This window comes from Callorhinus ursinus, unplaced genomic scaffold, assembly GCF_003265705.2.
Source record: "Callorhinus ursinus isolate GAN/ISIS: 27379988/994484 unplaced genomic scaffold, GSC_fseal_2.0 scaffold4, whole genome shotgun sequence".
In the NCBI taxonomy this organism is placed as follows: domain Eukaryota; kingdom Metazoa; phylum Chordata; class Mammalia; order Carnivora; family Otariidae; genus Callorhinus; species Callorhinus ursinus.
Window position 1 is genome coordinate 117,502,098 of NW_027397066.1, and position 12,472 is coordinate 117,514,569.

Genomic DNA, 12,472 nt, shown 5'->3' on the forward strand with positions numbered 1-12,472 from the left:
ATCAGTTTGTCCAGGTGCCTAGTTCAACAAACACAAGGAAGACAGAAGATGGACAGTAAGGCTCTTCTTGGGCTGAATTTGTAATCAGAGATCATTGGATTCAAATTTGGATTGCTAAATTAGGAGCTAAGGCTGGTCTACTTAAGGAAAATAAGCCACGTAAATGAGGATAGAACAAGCTAGTTTTACATGAAACAGACAAAGCCAAGTAATTTTCAGGATTCTCTCCCCCAAATGCTGAGATGTTAATATATCTTATTATGGGCAATTACCCTTTATATCTACTTTTAGAAAGAGCTATGAGATTGTTTGTTTGTTTAAAATGCTTTCCTATAGGTATGGCAACTATTTTAATTTTAATGTCACTTTAATTTTAATGTCACTTTTAAAATAAAAGGTTTTGATAACAGCACTTGTGTTGGATCATTTTGGGTTCAAATAAAAATATTCAAATAAGTTTATCTAAAATGATTACATTTCAGGCCTCTAACCAAGTAAAACAACTGGTTTATAAAGACTGGTGACACCAAAAAAATGCCCTGGATGTTCACGACAGAACAGACCCCTGGGATACACTGGGCACTTTAGGTGAGGAGGAAGGTGTGACTGGGCCTAGCCTGAAGAACCTCTGGTCTCCAGCAGGACTCAAAAGTGTGACCCCGCCGGGCTCTGTTGGGGCATGAGCCTGGCTGTGGACCAGCGAAGGTGGGCACATCTTTCCCACAGGTCCTTGACACAACCCCTTCTGCCCTTCCTGGCGTCTCCAGCTTGGAGTGGGTGATCTAGGCCTTCAGTTCTAGGGCACATGCTGGCCTCTCCTTCACATCTCCAAGCGATAACCAGGAAATTCAGGAGGTGGCAAAAACCAAGGATGAGGCTTTCTCATTCCTGTCTCTCCCGGCCTCAGTGACAGCTCTGAGCATGTGCCACACTTTAGCATTCTCAATGAGATGTATTCTCAGCATGTGTTCTCATCAACGGACACAGGCAGGAAAAGGGAGGAAAAAAAACACAAAACTTCCCAAATCACAAAGAATTATACTAAAAAGAGAATTAGGTTCTCTTTTCTCCAAAGTAGCGTTAGTGAGGGGATGGAAGAGGTTATGCGGATTTGGGGGGTGATGGCTTCAATATTTGGACAGTTGTATGTGTTCTGTGTTTTCACTGAGAGACTTCAACACTCTGGGGAGGAAAGGCAATTTAGTGCCAAACTGGAGGGCTGCATATTTTGAAAGAGCCCAGACACGCGATGGAAGGCGGAAGGGGAGTGCTGAGGTCCTGCATACTCCGGGGCCAGGGCCCCCAGCCCCAAGCCCGGCCATACCTGACAGCAGCAGCCAGAGCTCCCCCCGCATGCTCTCCGGGATGCCCTTCAACACCAGCTCTCGTGTTTTTTCTGTGCGGTACATGCAGATCCCTTGCCCATACTCAGCAAAGTGAATCTTCCAAGCTTGCTCCTTCAAAAACTCTTTGGCCTGAAAGGGATAATGAAACATTACTACATCCCAAAGTACTTCGAGGATGGAAATGAGAAGTTGGATGGAAAGTCAGACTATCTCCCCTAGTGAACAGAGTGGTTATGTTCTGGACAAAACTCTTCAGAACAAAGAAGTCAGATTTTCTGGAGTGCTTCCCTCATTTGACACCTGAACCTAATTTGAAGGCTGTGGTTCTGCTTTGAAGCTTTCTGGACCAGAATGAGAATTCCACTTACCCGAAATGGGTCAGCAGAATGCAAATTATATTTATGGCTTTATGTCCACACCTCCAAGTGAAAGTGAGTTGATGTTTTTTAATTGTGGGCTGAGGAATTTTGTACTTACTTGTTGGCTGACTTAAACTTAACAGTTAAAAACAAGACAAAAAAAGTCACCCATACTCTGTATAACTCATCTCCTGTGAAGAAGCCATTCTAAAATCTTTTTTTTTCTAAGATTTTATTTATTTATTTGACAGAGAGAGACACAGCCAGAGAGGGAACACAAGCAGGGGAAGTGAGAGAGGGAGAAGCAGGCCTCCCGCCGAGCAAGGAGCCTGATGTGGGACTCGATCCCAGGACCCTGGGATCATGACCTGAGCCCAGGGCAGATGCTTAAATGACTGAGCCACCCAGGCGTCCCCATTCTAAAATCTAATGAGAGATTTAGATAAAAATCTGCTTTGTTTATAGGAAAATATTTATTTACATAGATATTTATGAGTTTACTTTGATTAAAAACTATTTTTAAATGTTACTGTTCTAATACAGAAAATTTCAGGCAAGAGCAGGAGACACCCACCAATTTCGGGTTGAATTCCTCTGGAGACCGCCGCCGATACATGGTCATCAGGGTCTGTGTGGCTGTGGGAACGCTGTTGCCATTCAGGTTAAATTGGCGCTCTCCATCAGCATCGGAGCTCGTGCTTCTCTGGGGGCTGGAGGAGACGAGGCTGCTGGGCCGAGAATATACCTGCCGACGCACAGAGGAACTTGTTGAAAGAGTGTGAGCCGTAGAATCTACTTCTTCAGTATCCTCTGTATAGACACCAACAACTACATCATGGTTCCCAACACGTTTCTTGCAATGTGAAAACACAGTGGAAGGCAGCAAGCCAGCGCTTCGGCGGAGATTAGACAGGTGCGTGGGTCATAGACCATGAAGCTTCAATGCTCAAAACAGGTTTCCTTTTATTTTTGATGCATTTTTGCAACAAACTGGTTGGCGGTTAGTTTCTGGTTAGCATGCATGCAAAGCATGACATGGCTGAATCAACTGCTTATGGGACCGCCTCCTCATGCCCGCTCTAGTTTCTGATGCCCACATGAGCTTGGACCGGGTGGACAGGGGCAGGCATGTTCCTTGTGAGGTCACCATCCTTATATTTCAGCTGTCAGTAATTACTCTGTCACTTGAGCTGGTCACTTATTTTCCCAGGCTCTAATTTTCCTGGATGTTGGCCCAGGGCCTAATTCAAAAGGGACACAGTATGTATTTTATCATAATAAGGTCATCATCATGATGTTGCATCTCAGATTCGAGACTTTATTTAATGACCTCTGTACATTGCCAACAATGTCGCTATATGGACCAGAGTTCCTTGTTGCGTAAACAGGACCAATTACTTAATAATTTCTTCAACTATGAAATAGGGTTAGGCCAGCTGATCTACAGGGCTCTGTCCAGCTCTGCAACCCCAAAGCCAACTCCATGAGATTTAAATGAGATGAGATATTGCTCTGGGCATCAGGGTAGGTGCCTTATCTTAGCAGAGCTTGAGGATCAAACAAAATGGACAAGGAGGGGACCACTCTCAGGCAGAGTACTAGGACGAATGCAAACACCCGCAGGGGATCCCACAGACCTCATCATCTGAACTGTTACAGCTGCCTGCAAACTCCTTGTCCGAGTATATCTTGGAGGTTGTCTGTTGCAGGAAATCTGAGATCCTCTGCACCAGAAAGTCTCTATCTTTCAAATTGGCAAATAGGAAGGTCATCCTGTTCCTGGTGCTGATGGATAAAGGACTGGGGAGTACGCTGGAGCTGTCTGCCTTTTCCACAATTGTCACCTGAAAGACACACGAAACAAAGAACATTACTTTCCAAGGATCACCCAACAGCAGCCTCCGAGCAGCACCAAACAAGGAGCGCAACAATTTTACATTGTGTAGGAACACCCATATCTTACTGAGGCAAGAATGAGATTCTCTGACTCTGTTCCGATATAAGAGCTAACAACTCAAACTGGAGCTCATATCAGAAGCTGGAATGACGGTGCTGGTCTTTCTAAATCAGCAGTTCTACACTGGGAGTAATTTTGCTCCCCCGGAGACATCTAGCAACAATTAGAGGCGTTTCCGGTTGTCACGAGTGGAGGGTACCAGTGGCATCTAGCAGGTGGAAGCCAGGGATGCCGCTCACCAGCGTGCAATGCACAAGACAGCTGATTCCCGACAAAGTCTGGCCCACGATAACAACAGGGCCAAGGTTTAGAAAACTCGTTGTGAAGGAACTCCCTGGTTTTCATTAAAATTCCACAAGTCCTAAAGGAAAGGACTCCTCGTTGCTGCGTCATCCCTAAGAGACGGAAACAACCCGTGACACACGTGCCTTTTTACCAAGCGTAAGGTTGGGATGGTTTTCAAAACCTCACCCATCTTTCAAACAGCTCCTTCGAATTCCAGGGCTTTGCAACCCTCTCCTCTTACCACCTGAACGTTTTAAAGGCTCAATTCCAAACAGACATGATGGAAACAGCTTAAGGGCAACCCCATCTGCACTGGCGGACCGTGCGTGTGGGTGTGCGCATGCGTGTGGTGACATAAATCTACCACATCAGGTAGGTAGACGAGCAGGAAAGAAGGACATTTGTTTTAGCTCTGAACTGAAGACACATTTGGGGCTTTATAATAGGATTTCCATCAACTGGAAACTAGGATAAATGCATAAAAATATTTTTCTTTAGCACAGTAGGAAAAAAAAACTCTCAAGGCAAGCCCTAGATAAATGGTTTACTTGCAGCAGCTCTGACTATATCCTTAAAGTTCAGTTTCTCTTCTCTTCATTTCCACCCACCTGTAAGCAGTCTGGACACATTCAACTTTAACCTCTTCATCAACATTTTCATATGAAATACAATGTCTCCAAAGCAGAATTTTAAAACCTTTTTCCCCTTCAAGGCTATGGAACCTGAAGGAGATGCCTGAAAAGCTGAATGGCCCCAAATCCACAATGCGGACAACGGGATCCAAAGAGGGAAAACTGCAGGACCTGACTTCTGCTCTCATATTTTATCAGCACATATAGTTAGATATATGTTTCTATATATTTTTTAAAATTTTTTTAAAAAGATTTTATTTATTTGAGAGAGAGAGTGAGTGAGTGGGAGGCAGAGGGAGAGTCTTAGGGAGCCTTCGCGCTGAGCTCAGAGCCTGACATGGCACCTGAGCCCACGACCCCAAGACCATGACCTGGGCCGAAACCAAGAGTTGGATGCTTAACCACCTGAGCCACCCATGTGCCCCTCTATATATACTTTTAAAGGAATCCCCTGAGGTACTTGGAGTTGTACATAAAAGTGTTTTTTTAAAAAAAAAAAAAAGTTTTTTCCTAATGCAAAAAAAGCTGAAGAAATGGGAAAAAAATTTCTTTATCATGAAAAGGATTTTCCCATGGCATTTAAAACATGCTAAACGATACCTATGTTTAAAAGACCTATAAAAACTCCTTTTCTCAAAACCACTTTTTTCTGATTCTTTTGGTCACCAAATGTCTCAGACCAAATGCCAAATGCCAAGGGAACTAAAGGTTCAAGCTCCACACCTAAAACCCATATAGCCATGTGGATCTTGAGGTCAAAGTGGAAAGTCCTTTAGCTAGATCATGAATACAGAAACAACCAGAAAGCTCCCATATAAAACATATGAATGCTCACATGCACCACAAAATATTTTTTGCTGACAAATTATTTCTGGTAGAATCCGATCCCATAAGCTTTATGATACCAGCAAAGGGTAACAGCAACATTTGAGTATTCTAGTTTAATAAGACACATTTCACTACCAACTTGGGTTATAAAAATAGACTGGACTTTAATCAAAACTTGATGTTTAATATGTAATATTTGCTAGGTAATTTATGCTTTAAAAAAAGAGAGACTTCATCTATAATCTCTATCTAATGAGGAACCTGATGGGTTCACCTTATCTCCCTGCTTTGCTGCCTCAGGAATTTTTTCAAAATCTGTAGTAACATGATTCTGTGTCTATTTGATCTACCTTAAGTCTATCTGTGGTATATATGTTAACAATCTCCAGTCAGTATTTTAGCTGATTTATAAAAAATTAAATGAAACAATTCTAGTTGATATAATCCTAAAGTGGCCATTTCAATTAGGATGTAATGTTCCCATGGAGACTGCTGCTCATCAATCAGCTTAAGTCAGTTCTAAAAGATACACAGTTCATGGACGGACCCCTCTCTACTCAGAAAGACCCCATGTAAGGGGGGGAGGGGAGGGTGGTGGCCCATCGCTTTTCTGTCATTAAGGTAACGTAAAGGTTGTAAAAATTACAGGGTCCTTTGCTTCTTCCATTTGTTGGGATTAGGATCTATCATTCATATAGCTTGGAGATTCATCAGGTTAAAGGAAGGGCACTGCTGCCTTCTTTATAAAGTTGCATCCACCGGGGCGCCTGGGTGGCTCAGGCGTTAAGCGTCTGCCTTCGGCTCAGGTCATGTTCCCAGCGTCCTGGGATCGAGCCCTGCTCGGGCTCTCTGCTCAGCGGGGAGTCTGCTTCTCCCTCTCCCACCCCCCCCTGCTTGTGTTCCCTCTCTCGCTGTGTCTCTCTGTCAAATAAATAAATAAAATCTTAAAAAAAAATCTGCTCATATAAATGATCTCTTTAAAAAAGAAAAGAAGGCAGAGGGCTACATGAATCCTTTACTCTAGGGAATAACAAAGGGTCAATCTTAATTACATAACCAAAGTTTCTAACCACCTTAACTTCCAGAAAAGGACAAGGGCAGGTTGAAAGTGGTTGCCGGGACTAGAAACCGTAAGACTTCTAGCCCCCAAGAGCTTAACCTGGAGCTCCTCCTCAACTCCGAACCTCAAGGCAAGGTCTCCACACAAGTACCAGAACCACCTAGCACCTTGGAGACAGGATAGAAGTCACCTCCTCCCCAAAAACAGTAAGAATGTGTAGAGAGTAAGAATGCACAATGTCTTCATTTTGCATGAGAAATCGGCCTGGGACTCTATTAAAATACAGATTCCAAAACTTGCAGAGATTCAAAAAATGTGGGGCAGGCTCAAGAATCTGCTGCTGTGGCCAGCAGCGTGGTGGTTCTATTGCTGGTAACTGGCAGACCAGGTCTAACACTTGGCCTTCCAATTCACAATCCAGACTGTTGCCTTGGGACCAAGCTGCCCCCGGGCTGTGAGCAAGTGTAATAACTACGTTTTCTAGTTTCTGTATTTGAGGCTTGGACATCCCGGGCCTTGCTGACCCTGGCAGGGCCACCCTCCCAGATTAGCCAACTCCAAGAGATAATAAAGGACTCACCTGGGAGCAGGCCATTCCTATGCAAACCAAGCATGCAGAACCCACCACATGGCCCTCACACTCAGGGTCAACTATCCTTGCTCTAGGCACCCCGGGGGTGGGGGGCAGATACCAGATAGCTAGGGACAGCCCCTATGCCCCAGGGCCTGCTGAAATTATTCCAACTAGCCCATCCAAAACCTGCTTCCCCTGCCTCGCCTGTTTCTTCACATAGAAATCACAATAAAGGCTCCTGCCCCAATTCCTGACTCCCTGTGCCTATGGACCAATCGTGGTGCTTCCCCAATGTGCCCCCATGGCCTCTCCCAGAAGCATGAGGAGTACAACAAGCTCTCCTTCCAGTGGCAGCCACTTCCTGATGTGTTGGCCTCACCACACCTGAATAATAGTAAAATCTCCATTTTAAAATTCTAAGCTGGAGGCGCCTGGGTGGCTCAGTCAGTTAAGCGTCTGCCTTCAGCTCAGCCCATGATCCCGGGGTCCTGTGATCGAGCCCCCCGCATCGGGCTCCCTGCTCAGCAGACAGTCTGCTTCTCCCTCTCCTCCTGCCCCTCCCCACTGCTCATGCTCCCTCTCACACTCTCTCAAATAAATAAATAAAATCTTTAAAAGAAACCCCAAAACTCTAGGCTGCTTTTCTAGGAAGAAAAGCTCTTTCAGGTCACCGAGAGCAGTAAGAACACACAAAAGGGGGTGGCCGGGGACACCAAAGGATTATGAACATTCACCGATGGTTAAACACCAACTAAATGCTGGCAAAAACATCTGTGGTTCACACAGAAAAGTATTGCAAAGGAAACTCTTAGAATATCCATTTTCACCTGACACCTACCTCACGGAGTGGGATGATGAGGCTACACAGGTTCTCCCCCTTGCTGGTAAAGCAGATGTAATTCGTGGACACAAACATCTGCCCCAAAATGTGCATTTTGTTGAATGGAGTCCAGAGGGTACAATCTGTGTGGCCGTCTAGTTTTTCATCTTTGGGCAGCCGGAAAAGTGCACGGTATCTCTCACTCTTTGCCCTGGCGTCGAGATCGCTGGAAGGTAATAACAGCATCACCTCATGCAAGGGCAACGTTTCAATAGCGTCTAAAGGATGCAGCAGGGGAGGTCCCCCGGCCCATCTCTCTGTGCCTCCATCCTGTCAGACTCATCCCCACCTTCTTGGCTTTCTGTTGGAGCTAACTCCAACCTAGGACCCAGAAGCACAGTGTAATTATTTTAATATATTTAGGTCCCTTGGGCAGTCATTTTACAATCAGTATCTGTAAATGTTCAAGAATCTTAGGAAAACTAGGCCTGGCTGGGAAACCCACCCTTTTTCTAAAGGAATACAATAATTTCTAAAGAGATTATTACATTCACACTTCTCCAGAGCCACTTTGGAGGCCTTACCTCTTAAGAAAGATCTAATGAAAATGCAAACCAGACTCATGAATCTGGCTATCACTGTCTGCCCTAAAAAGACAATAAAATTGCCTGAAACCCAGGAACAACCCACCTCTTGGACAACGAGAGTTTCCAACCTCAGCTCGTTTTTTTTTTTTTTTTTCCCCTTTTTCCTGTTTACCAAGTCAGTTGCTCAAACCTCTCCTCTCAAGCTTCTATGCCACCTCAGCCCCTGGGTGGTCGAGTTTCTAGGAGCTCCCCCGCCACACCCATACCCTCCCTTTTACCTCCAACTTGCTTCCATTCTCACCCACTCTTACTTCCTTTCCATTTCAGAGGGAGAGGTATCGGCACACGCAAGCAACTTTTTCCATGCCCTATTAGATGTCATTTCTAAAATGACTGGTTTCCTGATAGCTTTAGCTCTGTGCTCCCTCCTTCTCTTCATCTACCTTCACCACAAACCCTTCCCCTTCTATGCTATATTCAAATCTTCTACATTCTAAGAGCAATCCTTCCTTCTTTACTACTGAATTTCTTGAAAGAGCAGTCTACACTTGCCTATATCCCGTTCCTTGCCTTTCATTTGTGATTCAATGCACGGCGCTAACACCATTCACCTTCAACTGCTCTACTGAAACACGCCTCAAATCACCAGACATCTTAATTGCAGTGATCTCTTGTCAGGTTCCAAATACCAGGGATTTCCAATTCCATATATGTTACCGCACCGATCTTCAATGCGATGCTCTGCAGACAACTCAACTCAACATGATCAAAACTGAGCTAGCACATCCCTTGGACATGCTCTCCCTCTCTCACTCCCCATCTCAGTTCCAGACAATTCCATGCATACACTCACACTTGAGAGCCTCACCTTTTTCCTCGCCCTCTCTCTAGCTCCAGTCCCACATGCAGAATTCCAGGCTTTCCTGCAGCCTCTCCTCATCACATGCCTTACCACTTTCTGGACATTGATGGACTTAATCCCCTCTGTGCTTTTCCCTTGTGATTCCCGCATCGTGTTATTCCCTCTGCCTGAACTGTCCATCCTACTGAATCTGTATGGGTAACTTCCACTACCTCTTGAGAATCCACTCCAAGCAGCGTCCCCTGAGGACCTTTCCCACCACCCTGCCCCATCTCCCCATAGCACCTGCCCATAGGCACCCCGCCCCTAGGACCAGAAGAGTTCCCATCACTTTGTGTCACTCACTGACCTTTGAGTGCTTCAGACAGTCTTTTTCAGTTCTGCATCTATACCCAGAAAAGCGTTCAGAACCCTTGAAGTGGTTTAGAAAAAGTTACACTTCATAAAAGAATGTAAGGGTTTCTTGTTTCTAAAGTGTGTAAGACTCTGTCTCTGTCACCTACCGTTTCAGAGCTGACACTTTTTTAGGAGACTTCTTTTTCAGTTTGGGCAGGGATCTGTCCTGTTCAAATCCCTCATTGTCTAAGAGTTGCCTCATGGCTATGTTAGCGAGCTGCTCCATTAACTTGAAGGTCTCATTGATGTTGAGAAATACAGAGAAGAAATGTTCACTGGACCTCGTGCTCACTTTGATCACATCAGGCAGAAGCAGCGTGGCGTTCTTCTCAAGCTGTGTGATGTCCACCCACCGGATCACCAGCTTGGCTGAGCACAGGGAACAAGCTGGTGAGCACCTGGCTCCTTAAAATCCCCAAAGGATCCTTCAGTCTAACAACCCAGCCCCCAATCTTGCTGAACTCCTTGGAGTTTGCATGCCCCATATTTATTACTGTTTTGTTTGTTTCAGAGACAAATTCAGACCCCGTAAATTCTGAAGTCATCATTATTATGGATTAAAGTCCATGTCAATGACACTTATGATAGCTTTGGAGAATCTTTATTACTTAATAACTTTTTTTTTTTAAATAATGAAAATAATTGCTTCACTTGTTAGGTAGTTAAAACAGTGTAGACCAAGTCATCACTACAGATCTATTTTTGGCATTTTGATGTGGTTTATGAGTTTGGGGCAAACCTCAGCAGACTTTCCCAAGCTTCCCTCTGAAACTCTAGACAACTCACCTTCCCTTCCCATAAGGAAAGAATAAAAGCAAAGGTGGTTAATACTGAGGTACATCCAACCCTGACGGGGGACCTTCCCCTTCCAGTAGCTGCAAGAGTAATAGTTGACGAGCTTCTCCTCCTCGGGCATCCCGAACAGCCTGTGGAATTTCACAATGGCTTCCTTAAACTTCTCCGTGTCGTCGTCTTCCTTCACATCATTGATCTTGTTATACTCCGCAATGATGCCCTAGAGCGAGGAGAAAACGAGGCACACGATGAATATTAGTAAGACTAGGGCTGTTTGGGGGCGCCTGGGTGGCTCAGGCATTAAGCGTCTGCCTTCGGCTCAGGTCATGATCCCAAGGTCCTGGGATCGAGCCCCGCATCGGGCTCCCTGCTCTGCGGGAAGCCTGCTTCTCCCTCCCCCACTCCCCCTGCTTGTGTTCCCTCTCTCGCTGTGTCTCTCTCTGTCAAATAAATAAATAAAATCTTTTTTTAAAAAAAAACGACTAGGGCTGCTTTTTTCTGCATGCTATAAACGCTGGAAAGGAAAAAAACGATTTCTAATGCTAAAATTTCTTTTTAATTGATACATTATTTTTCAAGGGCAGCCCCCCAATTCTAAGCCCATTACTGAGGAGCACATGTGTACTAAAAGATCTTCAAATATTGATATGATTATCTGTTTATTGCTGCTAATCATTTTAAGAAGTTCACTTAGAACGAAGCCCATGGTTTTATTCCACAAATGAGGAGATGTAAAGATTTTGCAAATTCTACTGCTTTTCTTAGCTCATCATGATAAAGTCACCCCAAAGGTCAGTTTCTGCTTTTCTCAAGATTACTACTTCATTAAGAGAACAGAGATGGCTGGCTTTCATGGAGACCAGGAGAGATCCATTTGGAACCGAGGCTAATCCGGGGGTGAGCAGGCTTTGGTAGCGTGTTGCATTAGGGAAATTCAGACAACCACGAGGTGGCATGAGGGCAATGGACATCTGGGTAGGGAGAAGCAGCCAGTTCAGAAGAAGGATGGAAAAAACCTTTCCCAGTTGGCAAATACACCTACAGCCTATGTGACATTTCAAAATTATCAATGCCTTTAGAGTGGGATCAAATACATATATATATATATATATATATATATATATATGTAATGAATGAATAAATAAAACTGACCGAGTGGGAAACCACTAATAAGTAGTAGCAGTCGGGTTTCTAGGCAACCCCAATGGCCAATCAACTTAGAGTAAGCCTGGAGACCCTCAAGTGGGCTAATACCTGTTCCCCTGGACCACTAAGCAGGGCTCTGACCTAGTCAGAGTGAGGAGAATATTAGAAGGGAGTGATGTATAACAAAGCAAATGATACCCATGTTTTGAGTGAAAAAACATTCAAACTGCATTATCCCAGATCTACTAAATACCATGTTTCTAGAATGCTCATCCAAATTTAAAAAACAAGATATTTCTTTTCTTTTTCTTTTTCTTTTTTTTTATTTATTTGACAGAGAGACAGCGAGAGGGAGAACACAAGCAGGGGGAGTGGGAGAGGGAGAAGCAGGCTTCCCGCGGAGCAGGGAGCCCAATGTGGGGCTCGATCCCAGGACCTTGGGATCATGACCTGAGCCGAAGGCAGACGCTTAACAACTGAGCCACCCAGGCGCCCAAAAACAAGATACTTCTAATATGAGAGAATTTATGAGGATACGGAACCAAGAAACAACACTCTGGAACACTCCAGGGCCTAGTACATAATAACAGACCAGGCCTTGCCAACTAATTTCAACAGTAAAGTCCCCATAAGGTTCAACTCCCAACTTCCCCACCTTTAAGAAGGGAGAGGATCCAGAAATGCAGAACCTCTCCTTAGTTTGCTTGTAATTTCTTAGCCAGGTGGATAATGGAACAAAGGGATGGCACGTCTCCTTTCTTTATGTTCTACAGGTTCTACATAACATAAAATGGGTTATCCTGGTTCCAGACAACAGCTTTACCT

General features: G+C 44.6%; 1 protein-coding gene across 1 annotated transcript in view; it reads right to left on the reverse strand.

Annotated features, from left to right (window-relative positions):
• TBC1D9 (TBC1 domain family member 9) overlaps positions 1 to 12,472 on the reverse strand; it is a 114,570-nt gene that overhangs the window by 36,117 nt on the left and 65,981 nt on the right. Inside the window, exons 4-9 of the mRNA XM_025874233.2 lie at positions 10,493 to 10,721; positions 9,814 to 10,075; positions 7,880 to 8,087; positions 3,343 to 3,549; positions 2,280 to 2,450; positions 1,325 to 1,475 (exon numbers count right to left, since the gene is read on the reverse strand). Coding sequence (XP_025730018.1) covers positions 1,325 to 1,475; positions 2,280 to 2,450; positions 3,343 to 3,549; positions 7,880 to 8,087; positions 9,814 to 10,075; positions 10,493 to 10,721 — 1,228 coding nt within the window. The remainder of the gene's footprint in view (positions 1 to 1,324; positions 1,476 to 2,279; positions 2,451 to 3,342; positions 3,550 to 7,879; positions 8,088 to 9,813; positions 10,076 to 10,492; positions 10,722 to 12,472) is intronic.